The following is a 23,580-nucleotide window of genomic DNA, read 5'->3' on the forward strand; positions in this document are numbered from 1 at the left end:
ATCTCAGGAAGACAAAATAAAACCCACAGAAATTTCTTTCCTCCTTAATCTTCCAGGCCAATAAAAAGTTGTGGAAAGTGTGCAAAGTCCATGATCTTCTCTGTTTTCCAGATAGACTTGGAAGCTTTGGGGATTTGAAGGTACAGTGTGCTATAGAGCACACTGAAAAAGATTCTCCTAGGAAATCTGTAGTATCCATGAGAAAATGTCCCAGGTGGCCAGTGTGTGTCTCTTACAAAGCCTGTGTCTCATTTCTTCTATTCCGGCCTTCCCTCTGTTTCTAAGAGGACAAGGAATATTAGGCTTTGGATAATTTGGATAAATACACACTGCATGCCCTGGCATTCTCACATGGCACACAGACAATGTGCTAAAACATTAAGGTACACTGAGGCCAAATGACACACAGGAGGTACACAAGACAGTGGAAGAAGAAAGGATAGTGGGCATATCAAAAAGTTGATTTCATTTAATTTTTTGTAGAAATACTGGTAAAATCCCATTAAATACATCAACTTGGTTTCCCTATTTTTTAGTAAGGTCTATTCAGAATGAGGAAGATGATCAGATACCAAAGGCTACACCTGAACACCTAGTAATCAATAACTCTTAGATCCTGCTAACAGAAGAGCTCTAATCGCATTTCTTATTAAACTATTTACCTCTTYCTTTCAATTATCATCCAGTTTACTTGCCTGATCAATGGGTAATGTAGAGAAAATAACTAAACTGTTTAAAAAGTCTACTTTTTTCTCCCTTAAAAGACACATGAGAGAAGAAATGCACCACCAACATCCATGTGACGGAGACAGGTCCATTTATAGGAGTAAAACCAGATTCCAGTACCACTGGTGAGCTGTAAGAACTCAGGTCACCATGAAGGGCTAGGGTCTAGTTTTGCCACCTTCCTCAGCTTCATTATTTTCACAATTTCAGTAAAACCTGTTAATAGTGGGCTCACAATTGACTACAAACCACACTTCAGTTCCTGTGAAGGCCACCTTCCTAAACCATGTTTTTAACTGTTTTTCTTCAATTACCGCATTAGTGGTCAGGGCTGAATCACTGCAATCTCTGGGAGTTTTGCTGCTGGTAACAACGTCTCCAAGGAAATGACAGCGAGGAGCTGTCTCTGTTTCCTTGCAAAGATTTTTGTCTTTCTATCCAGTTTCCTTTCCTGTTGATAGATATGAACTTATCTGAAGCATTTGTTAAATCACAATCATACTGTCAAAAAAAGATTGTTCAACAAAACCAACAGGAAAAAAAGAACAAAAAACTAAAAAAAAAACACTCCTTGAGGCTTCATCTCACTGAAGCTTATCTCTAACAAGCTAATTGGTCACTGAAATGACACCTACAATGCTCTCCCTTAGGATTTTAGTTAGCAGTTTTGAACATTTGGGATGCTGTATTTAGCATTTTCCTCCTTTTGTGCTTCCAATTTATGGTACCACTGAGTATACTGGAGACTGTTTTACTGTTTCTGATCATTCAGGGAGATTAAGTTTAATAAAGAACAACTGTTAATAATAAAATCCTCTTTAYATTGTCCACATGTACTTTGGAAAGGCAATTATGGCAATTTTTTCATATGCTGCAACATTTAAAAAAATGCAGGACAGTTCAATAAATTAGTCCCAGACAAATTTTTTTTTAAATATATTTCATTTTGAATGTAGGCATGGAAATGTYGGAGGGTACTGAAAGAAATACACTGGCAGATTTAAAATAGCTGATTTTTTTTTTCTGTGGTATCATTAAAAGTTTCTTCCAAAAGAGTAGCACAAAAATAAATATTTGGAATGTATTCATTTTTGCCATCCTTTTTCCTCCTTATACATTTTTTTAATTAAACCAAAACTAYGAGTGAATTCAAGCAGCACATTTAGATCAATCTTAGCCTGGACTAGCGCTGATACCACTGAACAATGCACTAGAAAAAGCTGATTATAAAATCAGTATACAGGGATGGGTGGAAGGAACAGACAGCTATTTCTAATGAATCGTTTAAACCTCTGCCTGTGAGAAAATGTTCTTGGTTTTCATCAGAGGACTGCAAAGAGTAATTTCAGTAACTTCTGGTGCAAATACTGGGTTATCCACACTGAAGGTCACCGTTCTTCATTCTAGAAGTATTTTATCAATAATTGCCAGAGGATTAGCTTTGTTTCTTTTGGCTTAACCAAATAAATATTCAATCCCTTGCATACTATCTTCTATTCTACCAATTTGTARCAATGCGACCTAATTAGAGAGGAAACGGCTACAGCAACTAGCAGTACATCCAAAGATACAAACTACTGCAGTAAGACATCCTGCACGGGTGCTCCCTTTCCAGTTCTGTGATAAGCCACACATAATGGTTTTCTAAGGAGTGCTGTAATTACTGGCATCTTCTAGATGCAAAAGATAAAAAAGGAAAGAACCATACCTGGCCTTTTGAGAGCATCCCTTAAATAAAAGGAAGACTAAGGYAACTGTTTATTTCACTACATTATAATAAAGTCACATAAGACACTCCCACTGCATTCTACCATCTACAGTCCAGTGTTACACATGAAAGAGCAATCTGGGATCCATACTACATGCTGTATTATCTCTTGCCATCTCCCAGGTYCTTTAAGCTAAAGGTCAGATTCTCAGCCATGAGCTGGCTAAAAGGCTTGGAGAGAAGAGGTGCAATCACAGTTTCACCATTATGGGGTTATTTCATCCTGACTGCTGTCCCAGCATAGTCTGGGGCAGTCTCTTGCATACCCTGCATTACCCCACATGCCTGCGGTGCCCACCAGTCCCTGGAGCATTGTCTGGGCACAGAACCACTCAACATTCACCTGATCTGCCCTGCAGCATGAGACCTTGACAACATGCTGCCAATCTGCTATTCCAAACAACCAAAGCTAAGGGTTACTCCAGACCCTTTAAAGGCACAGCCAGATCACAGCTGAGAATTTGGCCTTTGATTTTCACTCATCACGTGCACAGAAATGCTCACCATTTGCCGAGCCAGATAGATCTGTACAAACATTTTTTGTACTTAATGGCAATACGTTTTCTACCCGTTCTAGTGAAAATAACATTTACAATCAGGATTTCAATTGGGTTTAACTATTTAATTCCTTAATAAAGTTGCCTGCTTGCATACTGCRATTTGGTAAGAAGAGCACCTATCTATACCACAGTTTAAAGTAAACAAATGGATCATAAATTAACTTCTTTAGCCTGGGATACACCCAGAATCTTTAATTTCTTACTTATGTCACAGCAGTCCTTCTCAAAAAGGGTGTCTTTCATCCACTCAGTGGCATGCCCTAGCCACACTCATCTATGCACAGGGTTTTGTTTTTTTTTTGCTTAATTTTGAGGCCACTTTTAAAACTACGTTAAAAATTTAGCTTGACACAAACATTACATAAGGGGTGGGGGGTGGGGGGGTGGAATATGCGTCCAAAGTAAATCAGCAGTGTAACTGAAAAGTATGGAGGGAAAAAAAMCAAAAGCAAACCAAAAATCAAACCCCAAAGCATCCAAAGAAAAAGYAAAGGATTCAAATTAAAAGTTGAACATTGTGGATCTGGTCCTCATCTACTACAATTGATGTAATTTAGGAGTAAATCCACTCAAGCTGGTCAGCAAGGTTGAAGAAGAATCGCACACTTAAGATCACCTTACCAAACAAGAAAATCCAATTTTGAGAATTACATCAGATTTCAGATTTTACAAGGTTCACTCATTCTTAGTTTGGCGTGAGAATTTCCCAAGGTTACAATGCAAAATAATGCTTAGTAAAAATATACGGAGCTCTACAACTCCTTTGCATAACTTCCCCAGAGTTGCACTCTCCCAGGCTGGACTGTCTTTTGCCACTGTTCATTTTCTTCCCCCCATTCTGCCTATTTTAATCTAGCAGGGTAAGTCCTTTTCTAGCAAGCACTGTCAAAATATTCAGGACATAGATCTCGCACTCAGAGAATGCAATGCTATATCCAGAAAGCAGTGCTGGGTGCCTCAGGGATTTGTAATAGCCAACATGCACATTCCTAGCACTCAGATGTGTTCCACTGCACAGCTGTGCACCTAAGCCTGTGATTTTTTTCAGGTGCATGTTCCTCCCAAAAGCAAGTTCTGTGCAGTCGGAATAGCTTGTCTCAAGTGAGTGTTGGTTCATTGCTGGCTGAAGGGAGGAAGACCCATTACTGTTACCCATAACTCTGTTAAGAGTTAACTTAATTATCCCCAGTAACTCCAGCCTTTACAAGGGGAAAGTAGCACACAGCTTTTATAAATAAGAATTACTGACCTTTTTAAATAGTTTCAAAAGAAGAAACTCTGCATCAAATGTGAGTATAATTTAGGAACTACTACATAGCAGCAAAACTACATTAGACTTTCCGATTTTTCCATGGTATCCTTGGATAGATACACCACCCAGTAGACCATGTTAAATGCTCCGAAGGTAACAGGAAATAAAATGCGTGCATATTTGTCTATCTTACTCGTGCCAGAGTGGGAGGCGGGGGGAGGAGGTGGTGTGACAGCAGATGGCTTTGCAGATGCTCCTAATGTATTAGGTGTGGTGGTCTGAATCTGCTCCAGTCTAGATCCAAGCAAGTGCTGAATGGAGGGGGATCCAGCTGTGGCATGCTGGGATACAAATCCAGTTAAAATTGGGGTGGAAGGAGGAGCTGGAGGGGTAGCTCTTGCAGAAGATAATGTCTCTGATGCGTTGATTCGTGTGAAAGGGTTGGGACTTGATGCAGAAAGGGAGCGGGGTGTAATGTCAGAAGACCCCTGAGCTACAGAGGAAGGCTGGATGGAGCTATGCCTTGTGTCAATTCGGCTCCCACCGTCAGCTTCAGACTGTACTGTGGCATTTGTTCTTTTCCTCACATTTGAGTTGGCATCTGTACTCTGCAAAGTTACAGAAAAAGAGTCATTCTTCAAATAAACACTCAAACGAAAGCAATGCAAACTATAATCAAGCACTATCCAGTACTACTCATAAATATAACCAGTAGCTTGATCCTGAGGCACAATGATACCACAAACTCATGAAAAGAGATTTAATAGCATATAAAAATAAGCAAGAGCTCCTTTTACCTGTGGCTGGAATACCAGAGTGAAGACATCTAAGTGCATCACACTTCATATGATGCAGTACCGGTACAAACTGAATACAATGAGGCTAAGGATTCTTGGGTTAGTCACAAGCTCAAAAAAAGATTCTCTAATGACTCTCTGATGATATAAAAACATTCTAGATGCAACTTACCAGCCATGACGGTTTACTTATGCTTTACATCTCTCAAAAAATAACTACGATATACTAGGACTTCAAGTCTTCTAGAGAAGAGGCTGTTAAAATGCAAATATTTACCAAACCAAGTTACCGCATTACTGATCTTTCAGAAACAAAGCCAGTGCATTTTCACACCAACCAGAGRTAAAAAATTCCCCAGGCATAACTGAACAAGGGAATAAAACAATAAAAGTCTTTCAACAACTACTTCTCTCCATTCATTAAGTAACAGAATGGTGAATTCTCCATCATTTGGTGTCTTCAGGCAAGTCTGGATGACTTTCTGAAAGATATACTTCAACCAAATAGTACTTATTAGACTGAAYGAGAAACTGAAAAACAGATAAGGAAGTACAGGAATAGGAAATCCATCAGAGTCTAACATTCTACTGACTTTTGGGAGTAGCACTCAGCCTCTGCCTTTCTTCTCYGCACTGAAGAGGAAGATTATTGTCCCCTGAACTTCCTTCTGGAAGGGTACCTAATGAATTCTGAACTTTCAGTCCTGCACCTAAAAAACTATGCAAAACATAGAATACTGTAGCTATAATATGCAAATATCTTTTAATTAAGACACTAACTGCTTTCCAGAAGACAAAGACTTGAGGACAGATAGGGTTCACAGATCTAAATACAGACAGGACCAAATTACCCCTTGATATATACAAAAAATCCTATGTTTTATGCCTCTCTGATGATACAACTCCCAAGCATTGCCCTGTACCACACCAACTGTGCCTTTGGCTCCCCATCCCTTCAGCCTTTCCAGAAAACCCTGCCAAAGGTCACAGCACAAATCAAAGGGAGAGAAAGCAGGCAATGATATCTTCCCTCGTTGTCCAGCAGCAGTTCTTTCCAGCCAAGAGACAGTGCAGTGACAGAGTGCAGGTTACGTGTTATTCAAGGTACTCGTAGTACCTTGAGTAGTGACAAGGATGACACTCTCTCTGTCTGCTACATCAGTTATGCTTCGCTGTTCTGCTCACAGAAAGAGAGAAATTGAAGCTGAAAAGGAATCTAAAACAACAATTAAAAAAAAAAATCTAATCACTTGATTGCACTCCCATCATGGCCAGAATGCTGGTCCCTAATCCTGTCAATTGCAGTACAAATCTGGCAATACTGGTGGCCTGAATTTATCTGAAACTGTCRCAGCTACATGCCTGTTCATGACTGATGCATATGCCRGCTCATAGCTGATATATCAAACAARCCCTCTTAAATTTCAGTTTTCCTTCCTGCACCGAAGCATRTCAATCCCTTTTATTTACTCTTCTGTATCTGCAATCCAAAAAAGCAAAGGACTGGAAGAAACACCAGACGAAACTGGTATTTCCTGAAAGAAACACTGATTTTACTGTCTGATAGAGAAGCCTGAGTCACTGTTTGGGAAGCACAGAAGTGCACACAGRTGTGCAGTTTGGATACCTTCATACTATGGTTGTCAATGATCCAGGAACAGTAAAGCAGTTTTCAAGAAAGCTAAATCGAAATGATAAAGTACCATCAGGACAGGGGTACATTTACTACAGACTTGGTGATATCTGCTGGAGTGCTGCAGGTCACTTGCAGGCTTGCAAAGCCAAGCAGATGGAAGACATCAATATTCACTGCCCAAAACAACAGCTTTGTGCTGCGGAGAAGCTGGCGCTAAGGTCAGTGAGAGAAGGTGAGTTTTACCTTCTACGTGCAGATCCTTAGACAACCTGGCTTTACTCAAGTATTAGTCACTCTGTAAAGGTCTCAAGCAGTACCTGGAGAGCAAAAACCCTTGGACTGGGATAGGGGTGCAAAAAATTGTGTAGCTCAGAACTGCACTGGAACCAAGATATGTCTCAGTCCTTTCCTGYTCTCTGCCTACGTTAGACAAGTGGCTGAGAAGTGCTGCTGCTAGAGAATGGAATTACCACGTCTTCAGGCACTCCACTTGCAACCATAAAGAATGGTCCGAAGAACAGAACTAAAAATTAAGTGCAATTTACAGAGGCACCATTTTATGTTTTTGCTCACTTGTACTGCCACCTGTTTTCAACAACCATCTTAGTGTACTTCCCTTTTGTGCACCACCAACTACAGACAGAGGTAAAATAGGTGGTAACAGCCAGGCTCCTCACATTCCAGTCATCTCCATTTCTTTTGTAGGAACTCATTTCCATCAATACATTTACATAATACCTCATCTTCCCCCCATTTCAACTATTGTCTAAGTGACCAAATCAGAACTGTTGCTATTTGATTCACTACTTATTTTTCACTAGTCTCTGTTCTACAATAAAATGATCTATACTGTTTCAAACATTAGAAATGTGTATCTGTGTAAAAGCCTACCAGGCATTCACTTTCTTGTTACTGGCACAGAAAACTTCCTATACTTCAGAAATCTGAAGTTTAAAGAGAAACACACTTTTCTCATAACATACACAGAAATGTACGCATAARGCCCAAATAGATAACACTGTAAGATCACAAATTAACACTTAAAGCATGGAAATCAGGAATTTCTATCACGCTCCACAGACAATGTATCACAGGAAACCAGTTACCCTTGCACAGTATCATTACAATAATTTGCATTTGTGTTCTTGAGTTGAACCCAGTTCTTGGAATGAACTGAAACAAGCATGCTCCATGGAGTACCCAGGTCCATGCCCAGCCAAAGCAGAGCAGAATGCACACCCAGGATGACCTCACCAGCACACTGACCATCACATACCCTCATTTATCTTTTCCTTTCTTTTCTTTTACTCAAGATAATGTCATGACAATCGTTCATTCTCCTCATTCAAAGCACTCAGGTATCCCTCCTTGTTGAATTGTCAGTTGAAAAATTTCTAGCAAATATGCTTATTATTGGTTGTATACATAGGGCCCTTATATATTTCTCTATTCAATGTTACAAAGATAATTAATTTCTTCCCACATTAGTCTATTTCTCCTCTATACTGAAACTATCTCAAAACTTTACATCATCTGAAGATTAGTRCCAAGGTCACTAAAGAAATACTAAACAAGCCTGATTCTATGGCAAGCCTTAATGAACCAAATTTTACACTAATTTTCCCCAAGTCAAGTCTGTTTTGCCCCTGATAGCAATTTGTGAGGGATCTCCCCTTGACCTTATCTTGACCCATGAACCTTTTGTTATATTTTCTCTACCCTGTGCAGTTTAGGAAAGGAGTGATAGGGCAGCWTTGGTGGGCACCGGGTGTTCAGCCAGGGTCCACCCACCACAGGCACAAAAACAAGAAATATAAGATGAAAATCAAGTAGAAGCCAAATGAAAATGCAAGCCAAGAAAGGAAGGAATTATCCAAGTAAGGATTCTTTTATGAGGGCAAGTCAGGAAAGCACTCAATTGTTCTGAGCCAACAGAGGGCTGCCGTGCTAGTCCAGACAGGGCTCCACAGGAAATACTGAATGCACATATTTTACATTCTCACTCTAGATTCAGAAAGATTCCGATTTTCTGGAGGCATTTCAGTAAGACTTCTGGGAGATATTTAAAATTGTGTAGCTCAGAAATGCAAAACGGGAGCCCGGAAACTACCATAACATCCAGTCTGTTACAGCACGCAGCACCAGGCTGAAGAGATTTGATAAAGATTCCCTTTCTATAAAAATAACAAATTCTGCTTATATAGACGACACTTCACCCTCCCTTTGAAACAGCCTATCCAACTGACTTGGTCCAATCAATTCCACACAAACCRGAAACTCTGGTCATAACCGCCATCAAACCAGAAGTTGTAAGTACTTTGCTCTGTTATTTCCTCTTTCAAGAAAAAAAATCTTCTTAATATAAATTCTTKCAGAAGAATTCAGTCTCTGAATCTTTACTGGCAGAAACATTATGGATGAGTGTGYTGGTTTTGCTTGGCCCAGTTTTTGGCAGTGGGGGGGCTAAAAAGAGGGCGCCTGTGAGAAGCTTCTGGAGGCTTCCACCATGTCCAGCAGAGCTAATTGCTGTTGGCTCCGAGGATGGTGGACATGCCACTGACCAAACCTGGGCCAACTGAAGATGGTGGTTGTGCCTCTGTGAAAACATATTTAAGAAGAAATCAAAAGAAAGGGGACACAGTAGTTTTGCCTGTGGAGGAGGCTGAGAATATGTGAGGGATGCAGACACCAAGGTCAGTGCAGGAGGGGGAGGAGCTGCTCCTGGCGCCGGAGCTGAGATTCCTTTGCAGGCCGTGGTGACCATGGTGGAGCAGCTGTCCCCCTGCAGCCCATGGGGTCCACAGAGGGTGCAGAGATCCACCTGCAGCCCATGGAGGAGGAAGGTCCCCATGCCAGAGTGGGCGGACGCCGAGAAGGGGCTGTGTCCAGCAGGAGAGCCATGGAGAGAGAGGCCTTGCTCCCGAGATTGAACAGCCTGGCCTTGGGCTGCACCCAGGGGACGAGGGACCCCACGGTGCAACAGTTTTGGGATGACTGTCTGCCCGTGGGGGGACTCACACTGCAGCAGATGTGTGTGGACTGCTACTCGTGAGAGTGGAGCCACGACGGAGAGGTTCACAGAGAACTGTCTCCCGTGGGAGGGACCCCACGGCAACGCAAGGGAAGGAATCTTCTCCCTCAGCAGCCGCAGATCGATCCAGTGATGAACTGACCAACCCCACACCCCGAACTGACCAACCCCACACCCTGAACTGACCAACCCCACACCCCGAACTGACCAACCCCACACCCTGAACTGACCGACCCCACACCCCAAACTGACCAACCCTGCACCCTGTTCACCCCCTGCTGCTTTGTACTGTCGGTGGGAAGGGGGGAGGGAGTGGGGAGAAGATCGGTGTCTTTGAGAGTTTTATTTTATTTCTCATTCTCCTCGTCTGACTTTGTTAGTAATAAATTCACTTCATAATTTAAGTAGTGCCTGTTTTGTCAAGCGTTTCCTCCCTGCTCCTTATCTCAACTCATGAACCCTTTTGTTAATTTTCTTTTCCTTCGCTCTTCTCTGCCCAGTGGTGGTAGGGGAGAGCAAATGAGCAGGTGTTGTGGGTGCCTGGCTTTTGGCCAGCATTCCAAACCACAACAACGAGTTTCAAAATTTTGGGTGATTTGAGTGCACAGTTCCTGTCCATGCATAAACGAAGTTCTCAAGAGCTCTGATAATAATTTAAGAATATCTGTATCATCCTAACTGTAAGACATCTTCATCGGCTAAAGTTCTGTGCAGGCTGGGATCCAGTAACGTCTATTTTATTTTTAATGGCCATGATTTTCAACAGTGATAACTGAATTCCAGCCTTGATGGGAGTTCAAACATTCATCATCAAAATTTTGATCAAGTCGGAGGTAGGTTGAGTGTAGTAAAGCCAAGGAATTAACCAAAAATGGGAAAGTGTGGACTACATACTTATTCAGAAGAGACTGATAATCACTCCTACTTTCTATCCAAATGAATATTTTTTTTAGTACATACAACTAAAAAAAAGAAAAGAAAACAAAAAAGTGCTTACTAGAAGAGGTTTAGAAAACTTCCATCCTATGCATAAGCATACTTCACTGGGGAGAAAGGAGGCTGTAGGATAGGACAGAAGGTTCAAATTCAGGCAGACAAATTTTGTGACATAGCATGCAACAAGCAAAAAGCTTTTGAGGTATTTACTGCATTAAAAGGCATGGAAATTTTGCTTTCATTTTAAGCATCGCATACTATTTCTCATGGGTTTTATCTTTAAAAGAAATAAATTAGGGAAAGGATCATTGAGTACAAATTCTTGCTATGTATAATGTCTTGATGCAAGATGTCCTTTTGCCAGTACTAGAACAGAAAGTCCATTTCATTTGGCATGAAGACAGGACATCTAAACCAACCTCCTTATAAGCGTGCGCAAAATGTTGTAATTAATGCTGTATCCTGATTAGTGGATTCACATGCAATTAACCATGAATAATAATGGAAGATGCTGTTAGCATACTTCAGAATAAATCTGTACAATTTATTGTTAAATACTGTGGCAGATATGTGAAGTTTAATGGTCAGCTTCTATGACAGAATGCATAGAACAAACAAAAAAACTCTACAACAAATCTTTTGCCAAAAATCAACTCATACATCATCTGCTTTTCCATTTAAGCTCAACTTTGATGGATACTGCTGTTTACTACAGCACTAAAATGATGCACAAATAAGAGCCRATCTAAACTCTTCAATATTTAACATGGTTTGTACACCATAAACAGCTGCTCACAATGTGGAAATTCTGAAACTATTTCTAAGTCTATGTAAGCCTCGACTTGAGCCAAAAAAAAAATAAAGTACAGGATTGTTTTGTATGTATTACCAGTTTTTGACCAACAAGGCAATTTTGCACTTCAATGAAGTCAAGATTGCAAATTTAGCATGAACCAAAGTAGCGTGCAGCAGCTGAGCTGAGGTTCAAGGGAAGGGGATCATCAGCACAGCAATATGCAGTACTGAACTGACAAAMTTAGTCATCTTGTTACAGAACAAAGAGAGCTGGTAACAACCACACTGCGTATTTCCTATGATAAGGCCAACCTAGAATCTGTACAACAAGCAAGAACATTATTTAAAAGTCACAAGCCAAGTCCTAGGAAGAATGCAGCAATGATAAAAGTGATTACTGGGCATCAGGGAACTTAATCCTTTATTTAAAAACAGAAGCTGGGAGAATGCTGCAAGTTTGAGAAATCCTTGTGTTGGTACAGCACTGTACAGTCAGCTGTTTCACACAACTCAAGAGCACCTTCCTGTAGCCTGTTAGTGCTCTACATAGCAGCGTTAAATGAGTCTCTGCAATTTWAAATTTCTTCATAGTTTTTATGATGGATACATCCTGTTGAGATGTGAATCTAAAATAAGCAGCTTTTACTGTCTGAGTTAACAGAGTATCAGTACTACTCAGCAYGGAAAATCCCCTTCATAGGCCCTCTGATTGCTAGGAAGCACAACCATCATCAGCTCCTGAAAAACAGGTGCACATTAAAACTAGGACCATGTTTTGGCAACATAATTCAGATGTATTCTTCTAATCTGCCTCAGCACTCTTTGGAAAACAGCTCAGCAGTCATGGGGTTGGATATACAGACACTCTGAAAACCTGCATTAGCCTCACCCTATGACACAGCTTCACAGAGGCCCTGTGCAAGATGCCAGGGCTGCAAACAAAACCATTTGTTTACTCAAAACAGAGAGGTCACTGCTGCAGGTCATTATATTTTCTAGTTCACACCAGATCTTTGCCACAGTATATCACTAAGATGGTCTCTCTCTCTCTGGGACAGAGGTAGTACAGTATTTAAAGCTGTAGCTTCTGTTTTCTCAGGGATAAATGCACACTAGAATTTACAAGTCACAACACCACCATCTGGTACCAGTTCTAGTGGGAGAAAGCTAACACTKCAACATCCAGCAAGCAGCTGTCAAAACTGGAGAGAAATGCCCAGGGTAGGATCACAGCTGAAATTACATGCCTGTGCAGAAGGAGCCACCCAAATCTATCCAGCACTTCCAGCTCTGAGTTCTTTCCTGAGGTGAGAAAGCCAAGCCACACTGTAAAAAAAAACTCACAGAAGGATTCTGTCCTCCTCTACTGTAACCCAGCAAGGGTACATGGGTTTGGTGACAGGAGACCTCTTCTCAAATCTGCCTGGACTCTCACAGGGATATCAACACAGGCTTTTCACACCTCAGGCATTTCTGCACCAGGCCACTGGATATTCTAGGACAAGTGGTCATCCCTCCTTGTTATAGATGTTGCATTCTCCACACTTCAATCCTGCCCTGCCACTGCAGTGCATGCACAGACAAGCTGGCTCCAGAATCACCTTCTCCCTGGCCCCATATAAATTATTTAACATAAGAGCAGCTTCAACAGGAACTTAACATGCCAAGGACTACCCAGCAGTCTGGCTACCAATATAATTCCCCAATATCAAAAAGGCAGGACTCAAGTCTGCTCACATTCCCACATGGGATTTGTGGGAGGATGTATCTAATAGGTATGCTGGCCACTGAGTTGAAACAGGGCAGGAAATCACCTAAGAAGCACCGTAAACACTTTAGAAGCAGCAAGTCAGTTCTGTACATGCCTACCCAGGGAAATTTAGTAATTAAGCCTTTCAGGGGTCTAATCACCATTTTGCATACTTCATCTCCCTAAGTAAAAAAAAAAAAATCCCAAAGACAAAACCAACCAGTCAAAAAAAGAATCCTGAAATGAAGTTTTAAAATTTCAAATAATTTTAATTGTTTATTAGAATAATCTGGTATGTAACAATGAGGTGTTAGTGTAATGAAATTAGGAGTGAACTGTCAATAAACATCTTCATGCTTTTCTGTCAATTTTCCAATACCATTAGAGTCTTTCATGACAGCACTACTGAAACATCAAKGAGACACACAGGGGACCAATATATAGGAAACTCAGTCGTGTTATATGAAAGCATGGGTTTCCCAAACTGGAAGAACTCAATTAATTAAAACAAAAATTCATGCAAAAATTGGAAGGCTTAAAGCAACCAAAAGTCTGACATTACTGTTTAGCTGCAACATCAAAATTGTTGTATGGTAATTTAGTAATATTTTCCTATTAAAATCTACCATTTTTATCCTTTCCAATCCTTCCTAAAGAAACAGTCTGTTCTTCTGGGAGGACATTGTATAGCCTGCCAAATTCACACTATCTGACATTTATCAGGGAAGCAGCATGTTGTCATCAGTGTAAATAATGCTGCTTGTCCCAAATCCCACTGAGTCACCATATTGACATGCTGTGAGCAAAAGCGTAACTTGGAGGAGAAATCTACCCTGTTTCACTACTATGTTGTAGAGCCAGTCAATCAGAATTTTACTGGAATAAAACTRGAGATTTTGGTTTGCCTTACAGAACCCTGGAATATGACCAAGTAAAAGCTCCACTTGCCACAAAACAAGGATTTCTAGCCCATAGTTCTAGCAGTGCAAAGAGAAGTGCAAATTATTTGGAGAGGAAAACCCAAGGAGACGTAAGTTGTGAGAGCCAGTCCACTATCCACTCTGCCCATGTTGCAATCTGAATCATGAGATGGGAGAGCAAAAGAGATAAGAAGAGCGCTCCATTCTATGTTCTGCCAATAGAAAAGCCAAAAAGGGCACAAAGTAGAACAAAAGTGAATTCAAGGTTRTTAAAGAAACATAAATTACAAGAACCTAATTTTTAAGAAATGGATGCTAAATTTATGSCAAATAAACCCATCCACCTGTATGCTGCCTAAAAGCCTTACATATGCAAATGTATATATATATGCATGTATATATAAGTATTTAAATGGAAGCATCCATGTATGTGGATCTTAAGAACTGGTGCGCACAACTCTTAAAGATTTTATTTATATTATGATAAAAATTATAAAACTGAAAACATAATTATGACAGGGAATAAATCTATTAGCCTAAGTCACATCCTCATGAACTGTGGAGGYGATTTGTGTAACATCTATGAAAGGAAGAAGAATGGCTGACTAGGGACCAAAGACCTTCATCATTTTCTGTATCTTTCAATTTTCATTGACCTTAAAGCTGTAGTTAAATTTGCTTTAGTAGTTTGCTGAAAATGCTTGGAACACTCATTCCCTTGTAGATTTTTTCAAGCCTCTCAACGCTTATTTCTTCTGACTCCAATTTCCCCAGCGTAAAAATGAAGTCAGCCAGAAATCTCACACACAGCTGTGAAACTCAAATGCGATTTGGTGTCATTGGAGGCACCAGTATTGAAAACTTTGTGGAGGGGAAACAAAATTTAAATTTAAATATAAATACATGAAAAGGTTTAAGCAGAAAATATGAAGTCTTTTGTTCAAAGACATTATTTCATACTAGCCATCACAGGGAAAACCATAAACTTCCCAACAATTTGCACTGTAAGGGTTGCTGAACAATCTGAAAATATTATCCCTGTCACTATAAATGATTGTCCTGACTTGGTGTTTCTGAAATGCGACCACATATTTTTTGAGCACTTAACATTTCCCTCCACAAAAAATATTTTAGAAAGGGAGAAAATTGCCATTACACCAATATAAGACCTATCTGAATGCCTGCAACTGGCAACTGGCAGGAAAACAACTTTTTATTATTAAACAGAAACATGCATTGTATATTCTAATGAAAAAAACATAAGGAATGTGGTTTTTGGAGCAGAGTAGTCCTTTTTCTTTTCTAGTAGATCATCACAATGACAGACAAAGGCATTCACACATCTTTTTGGAATTAAAAACAATGGGATGTAGTATTTTTAAAAATAACTGCATTGTGCTTTGGTTTCCAAAATAGAAATCTTATCTAATACTATTTAAATCAAGTCTTCCACTACTTACAGTAAACACTGTCAAGTATTTTAGCATCAGATGAGTAACAGCCAACTATATTCTTCATATTTTCTTGCCTACTTTGTGACAGTTCATTCTAATACCTACAGAAAATTGAAGAATGATCAGTTATAACATCTCCTAGTAAGGCTTGGAGAAGATAGTACTTCAGCAGGATTTTTTATCAACCATGTGTTGCAATTAAACTCTTGCGCTTTTTTGTGCTCAACAAAAAAAAAAAAAAAAAGCACAACAAACTCTACCCCACCAAAAACCCACAAAAACCTTTCTACTACAATAAGAAAAAAACCTCATTGCCCAGCTTTAAATCCCAACAGTTTTGACAAAACATCCTGAGATTTTTTACCTTCATTATAACTGAATTTTGGAATTCAGTGGTGCTTATATCACAGTTAAGGTGGTGAGAATCTAGGCACAAATCCCATACTACATTGCCTACTTCCATTAATTACTCTGCTCACTTTACAGAAGAGAAATGTTTCTACTTAAGAGTTTAAATTCATTCCACAACCCAACCATGTTAAAAGTAAAGTAACATCAGRTAGCTGAAAAGAGACAACATTTTTTAATATAGCACTTTAATCTGTACTTTTTAAAAAGACATGTTCAGTGGAATGTTAAAAAAAAAGATTAATTTTATGCCTCACATTTATGCTCAAATCACATTATTTGAGCACATATTTAGCTTTAYACATGACAAATAGTGCCAGCTGATCAGTAGGACTAAGTCTAGTGAASCAAGTAAATACAAAAACAAAACAGAAGAAACAAAACAAACTAAACTAAAAAAAAACCCAAACAAAAAATAATTCAAAAAAACCAAACAGAAAATCCAAACCAACCAACCAAAAAAACCCACAAAAAATACCACAAAACGCCCAAACAAAAGAAAACAAAAAAACCCACAACCAAAACCAACAACCAAAAAACCCCAAACAAACAAAAAAACTCCTCCCCCCACCAACAAAAAGACAAAAACCAAAAAAAAACCAAGATGCAAAACAGGAAAAAGACAACCAAAATCAAGGAAGCAAAAAGAGCTCCACAAAACATTGTACCTGAGCATCACAGCTAACAAAATGTTTCACAAAATCTTTTGGCTCTATTCTATCTTCAGGAATCCAGACATTCAAATTTCCCACTAAATCACTGCAGCCTTCTCCCAGGTGATCAATCTCTCCTATCTTTCAAATAGCATTTAGTACAAAAATGTGCCAGTTATTTATGACCTGCATCCACTCCCTTCCTACTCAAACTCAATGCCAGCCTATCTTGACTGTAAATCATCAACAAAAACATTGACTAATTAAATTAGCGCAGCAGAAAATTGTTGACATGTTAAAGACATTATTCATGTGGCATAGCAGCCTCCATTTGTATGGTCCTGTCCTGGTATTTAGATGAACTCTGTGCAATTCTTGAGCCTKACGGCCTTCATTAGGATATGAGTTTTAAATGCCACTGCCCTAAAAAACCCCAAACCGTAACACCCTAAGCAGTGGAGAAGTGAAGCAGAAAAAGATGGTTATAATATTTAAAAACTGAAATGGTGTTCCAACGGCAGGACTATTTAAGTCACACAAAGGASGTGGGCTGTGCAGCCACATAAACCAGACCTGTGGCCCAAGCACTGCCATCTAGACTGAGCTGCTCTTCAGATACTTCCATTCATATATGAGAGACTGGGCTTTAGCTCCATTTCACTATCTGCTGGGACAAAGAAAGCTGTTATTCTACTAATCAAAAAAGGAAGCAAAGTAAGTGGTATTACTCTAAGCCTGGTACATTTTTTGTACATCTCCRTTACAGAATATGTCAACATATTCAAATAGAACTTTTGGTCCAGAAGCTTAAATTTTCACTTTAAGTCTAGACCTTTGACTCAGGAGCATATCTGCTGACAACTCATCATTAATCAACTTCAGGTACTAAGAACTAAAAAAAAAACAAACTGCATAAACACTAAAACAAGAAGTATGCTACCTGTAATCTCAAGACTGTATGCAACCCATCAGAACAATTTATTTGGCCCAGTCTTTGTTCTGCAAGTCAGGAGTTTGGGGAGCAGAGCTGGGCATCAGCCACATTAATTGCTCTACATGTCTGTTCACCAAGGGCTGCCAAAGGATCTCTACTTTTCTCCCACCCCTGTCACATAACTTGAGCTGTATGTATATATGACTAAAAGACAAATATTTTCATACCAGAGGAAATAGAGCTGAATCACACAAAAGCAGGTTGCAGGTTGTCCATACGACAACATTTCTCATAAAATTGCAAGGTGCATGCCAGTCACATGGCATGCCCAAGCACGGTCCAAGCAAGGTGAGGAGTGTGCGCCTACATGGCAGGGAAGAACTTGACCCCAAGTTCCTCCATTAGAYGCTACAGGGCTTACTAAAGACAAGACTTACCCTTTTCTCAAGACACTTGAGAAAAAGGGAAGAAAAGTTGAGAGTTACAACCTACTGAGTTKGAAGAAATAATTTCATTCAAAAAGGGTTTTTTGACTCTGACCTGATTTTTCCCAAGTTTCACACTCTTTTAACAAACAGCTGAGGTTGAAGCTCATGTTACCAGTGTTTAGGAGTCTATTTTTTGAAGACAACTTTTCAGTTGCATTCTTCATCTCCAAAACTGGGTAGGTCTTTAAAAATAAACTTCATAAGAATACAGTGAAAAGGAAATAGTACAGAGGCATAAAAATAGACTCAGGAGTCCAATAACAAACTATAAATCATTCATTTCCATCACACATTGACTTGCAGCAACATTTCTGCTTGTACTAAAGAAAGTAGTTCAGAACATTTAGGGATAGGTTCATTCCTTCTAACCAGAAAGGATTTTAACTTGCTCCCAAAACAAGGAAATCACAGGAGACCATGGTGTAAGTTACTTCTCTTTGTTTAAACAGTGCTATCCTACTGTGCCTGACAGAAAGGATGATGAGTATGGCTGTACACTGAASGTAGACCTCAAAAAAGCTTGGGTCCTCCTCCTGGGATGTCTACTGCAGACCTCCACTTCTTATTGAAGCACATTAAGTTTGTATCAGAAAGTTAAGGACAACAAGAAGAAAGAGTTGAAATGGGTAGGGAGGGGGAGTATAAAAAAAATATTGACAAAGTTTCAAGTTCAAAATACAACTTTCCCTTGAGCTTGGGTAATTGTATTGCTATCAACAGAATTTCTATCGCAATAGTGCCAGCATAGTACGGATTTTTTTTAAACACTGACTGGGTTAAGCAATCAAGCCTATCATTTATCTCTGGACAAAACATGTGCAGTCTTTATGCTAAGAAACATTGCTTACAAATTATATGCTATAGTCAGGCTATCGTCCTGCATTCTTTGTGCACCACAAACTCACCACCAAACTCAGTACCAAGGAAGCTAAGATTTCATTATCTCTATAAAATCAGCACTGACTAGACAGTATATGTGCAGAACAAAAAATCAGATTCACAAYAAGGAATAAAGAAATAATATTATAATAATATGAGAAAATATTAAATAACATCATAATATAATAATAAAAGGCAAAATAATGTTATAATAATAAGGAAAAAAATTCTAGATTAATCCTTACAAGCAAAATAGAGCAAGGAGTATTTTACATGTCAGKTTGAAAAGCAGAGAGTAACAGCCATGTTAGGTTCTAGAGAATTTGAGCAGCGATCCTGGCTTCTGTTCTGCACAGCAGGAGACCAGAAGTCGTCCTCTAGTCATAGAAAGGACTGCACGATAGTTAAGCCTTTGCAACAGTAGCTGTGGGCTCACCTGGTACACCTGTCCTGGAAGAGCAAAGTCTCAAGTCTCCGTATAGGCATAATTAGGGAGAAAGCCACGAATAAAGGTACAATCAACACTATCACTCACTTACATACTTATARCATTAATGGGTAACCCCTTGAGTAGATTGCTCCCTTGAGCACTTTCAAAATCCCCAAATCTCTGAGAATGCTACCACATTTATCACAGCAGTATTAATTAAGCAGTGGAATAGATTTTTTTCACATCTCATTTTTTCAGTCTTTCACATTGGGTGAAGCTCTGTGTGTTCTGTTGCTGCTGTTTTAATGCCAATAAAAATTAAAATTAAAATAAAAATAATAATAAAAAACAACCAAGGAAAAAAGAAAGAAATTTCTTCAAAATGCGTAAAAATGGCTAAGTATTATATGCTAGTGACTTGAGGCAATTCTGTCTAATATAGTTTTCTTAAGCCTCCATGAGAATAACTGCTCTGTTTAGCTACCTGAGAAAACTGKTTTTTTCCTATTGTTTTAAATAAAATCTTATAAACCTAGGATGAAACTGTTCTTATGTAAATTACTTTCCTATGTTTGCAAATAGAACCTATCACCAAAAGCAGTATTTACTAACACTCCTCAGGAGCAGCCAAGATGCTCTACTAAACTTCATGCTACACAATCAAGAAGCTTAGCATAAGCTCATAGCATTAATACCTCTGTGCACAAGGTGAATTACTTGCTACTATAAACATACTTCTTTTGGTTCCTGTCTCTTATCAGCAGCCAATGGAGGGACAAATAAAAAACTCTCCATGAGCACTTCTATCCTTTTAAGCAGAAATGGGAGCTAACAGAACAACATAGCCAGGAGATTGAAAACAGTATCTACAGTAGGAGAGCAAAGAAGAGGAAGAAAAATGGAAGTGGGTGGACAGCAGCTGAGCAGCAATGGAAAATGGAAGGGGTGGGAAGGCAAAAATGAGAAGATGAGTAGGGAAGGAGACAAACGAGATGTGAAGAGAGACAGAAGACAAAATTAACAAGAGTTAGTCTAAAACGGCACTTCTTAAATCCTGGCTCAGCCAGARGAAATTACAAAGTCAGCCTGACAGGAAGAGTAAGTAAATTACAATGCTGCTGTCAGCGTCTCACTTCTTGAGTGGTACTGCCAAGAGTCAGTCATGGCTGGGAAGTACCGGCCTAATGCAAGGCTGGGAGAAGGGCTGCAATGTTAAGGTCAGCTGCACGTCTCGTGAATGGATGCAGCAGAGAGTGAGCCCATGAGAATGGGAGAAGGGAGGAAAGGGTAATTACCAGTGAGCTCCACTGGAAAGGAGATGGAGCCTTTAGTAACCAGTCCACACACTAAAACAGCTCCCACACAAGTCACACTTAATCCAAAGCGTTAGGAAAGCAGGAAAGCATTTAGCCAAACAGAGCCCCAGAAACTTATCAGGAATTGAGGTGAACTCCTGTGCAAAGATAAACCACATAAAAATTGTATCTATGGTAGACATAAAGTTTCCATCCACTATTCTTCCTAAATTCTTTAAATTCTCACTGACAAAGAAAGAAAATTCTAGATAGGMAACACATGTAATGTAAGGACAACTGTGATGATCAGGGAAGTGCTCCAAGGTACAATTGCAATGTTTTGAAGTATTTTAATTCATTAAAGATGTTACCCACATAAGATAACATGCTGTTCTTATAATCTGCAATATCTTGGCCTGTATAATCAGTCCATACAAAATCAATGTGCAAAAGGAAACAAAGCGTCCTCAAGATACCCATCCTGACTGACCTTCACCAAAACACAAATAAACATAGAAGAGACTGCAGGTATGGATGGACATAATCGCCTCCTCTACCCTGAATTTATTCAACAATGCAAACAAAGAATTAAATAATGTTTTACAGGYTTTTATAATTGAATACAGTGTAGCATTACCCTTCCATTAAGCTGATGTACACTGCATCATTAGCTCAGAGGGAATCTGGGAGGAAGCTAAAGGCCATTTTTTACTGAGAAACACTACTAAAAACACAGGAAATGTTTGCATACGCTGAGAACATACCGTGAATGTCTCTTCTGTACTTCTTTTTCTTTGTACTGGAGCAACTGGAAACTCAAGTAGGGACTTTACTGTCTTCCTTTTGGCTTTTTCCATTTGAATGTTAGTAAAATAGTTGACAGCAGCAAACTCAATAAGAGCAGAGAACACAAAGGCAAAGCAAACCGCTATGAACCAGTCCATGGCAGTAGCATAGGATACTTTTGGCAGAGAATGTCTTGCACTGATGCTCAGTGTCGTCATTGTCAATACTGTGGTTATTCCTTAAAAAAAATAAAGCAAAAGCACAGCTGAATCAAAGCAAAACAAAGCAAGAACTGGAAAGCAGCTTAACACCAAGAATTTTAAATCACTTGTGAATCTTTCTCTGCTGCTTGTGAATACTGCATTAGATCTAAGTCATGGCAACCACCCCATATCCACAAGACCTATGCCCACTAAACAGTTAACCACTTTTTAAAGGAGGCACAGAAACTCATAATTTCAGCACATTATCTACAGTTCACATGAAGAAAACATAGTTATCTTCATTTCATATTTTTCATGTCAAGTACAGTAGAACTTTTCACAAGTTACTTTCTAAACATCTGAATAAAATTTAAGTTGTTAAAATTGGTGAGTACTCCTCAGACTGCAACAAAAACATGGCTTTTCATGCAAAGGGTTCTGAATTCCAACCCTTATTCTGCATGTGTGCATCTGATCACACTTGTAATCCAGAAGTCATTAAATCATGACAAATTATTTTGGTGCTAAGAATATTATGTTAAAAACTCTGTTAATTAAGAAACCATCACTTTTTTTACAGCCTTCTGCTATTAGTCAACCAATGAAATTTAATTAGAATTTTCCTTCCTGAAAGAACAACTTTTTAATTAAAGTGTGCAAGCATGAACACTGAACTCAAAATACGGCAACTTCATGGTAGTGCTTCAAAAGCAAATACATGCTGTATAAAAACAAAGGAATGGGATATTTTTTTCTGTTTTCATCCAAGATATCCCATATCATACAAATGTAAAATCCCAGGTATGTAGTGAACACTGCACAAATCCTAGCATGAACACCTCAAAGATGAGTGGRTACAAATAGAGATGTCTTCACTCTTATGAAAAGAACACTGCACCCATTCTAATTCAGGATGCAATTCTTATGCTCAGAAGAAATTAAACTCACTRCGAATATGCTTTTCAACCAATTCCTCACATCCCTATTTGCTAAATGGTGATATTCATCACAGTAATATGATAAAAAAGCYTCACCGACACATTACCATACAGAGAACTGGTCATAAAGAAATCAGTCCTTCCTACTAAAAAAGAAAATAATAGCCAGGTCACGAGAGATCAAAGGATATCTCCGAGTTTTCAAGACGATAAAAAAAAAAGATGCAAGCTCCCACAACCTTCTTCAGTGGGAAGGTGTTGAAAACCACACCAGTGAAATTGTTTTAAGTCCGAGAAAGAAAAATTACAGGAAGTTTTTTTGGTTTTTTTTTTTTTCCCTCTGGAAGAGATCCATCCCTGCTTAGCCCTATCTTTTCTAAGGACCTGAGTAGCACTTTTCCCACTTCAAGGAAAAAGTTTGTCTGAATTATTTTGATATGCATTTGTTTAATAAATGTAAAAACAGGGTGAAGTGAAATAAATGACCAAACATTAACCAAAAATAAGGAGAAGATGGGAGGCTGTGACAATATTATAATCTACTGACAATCCTTATCAGATTTTTACCTAGCAAATCATTCTTCTGGAAGACTTGGAGCTGCCAATACAACTGCCCCTAGATATGTGTCAAAGGGATTTACAGGGTGGGGAATTGGGTTCTGGGAAAAATATTATATTTGCACATATCTAAATCCAAAGTAAATATTTAGAAGCTTCTGATTGGGAATGCACACAGACATTAAGGTTTAACATTAATTTTTATATTTAAATACTATTAATATATTTTTATACAGCTAAAACTTGTCCTAAAAATAATGTTGTCTTTCCAATCTCCCACAATCACCAGATTTGACGTGTCTGAAGCTCTGACTGCAGAAATCATGAACCGATGTACCTTATTCCTTCATGTTACCTCTGTTAAGTTCTCCCTAATCATGCAG

At 39.0% G+C, this 23,580-nt stretch overlaps 1 protein-coding gene across 1 annotated transcript in view; it reads right to left on the reverse strand.

The window, feature by feature from the left end:
* Window positions 1–4,380: 4,380 nt before the first annotated feature.
* Window positions 4,381–23,580, reverse strand: part of GABRA4 (gamma-aminobutyric acid type A receptor subunit alpha4) — a 36,321-nt gene continuing 17,121 nt past the window's right edge. The window contains exons 8-9 of the mRNA XM_057366739.1: window positions 21,484–21,736; window positions 4,381–4,921 (exon numbers count right to left, since the gene is read on the reverse strand). Coding sequence (XP_057222722.1) covers window positions 4,381–4,921; window positions 21,484–21,736 — 794 coding nt within the window. The remainder of the gene's footprint in view (window positions 4,922–21,483; window positions 21,737–23,580) is intronic.

The sequence above is a fragment of the Malurus melanocephalus genome, unplaced genomic scaffold (genome assembly GCF_030028575.1).
Source record: "Malurus melanocephalus ecotype Western Australia unplaced genomic scaffold, MMel_1.1 scaffold_71, whole genome shotgun sequence".
NCBI lineage: Eukaryota > Metazoa > Chordata > Aves > Passeriformes > Maluridae > Malurus > Malurus melanocephalus.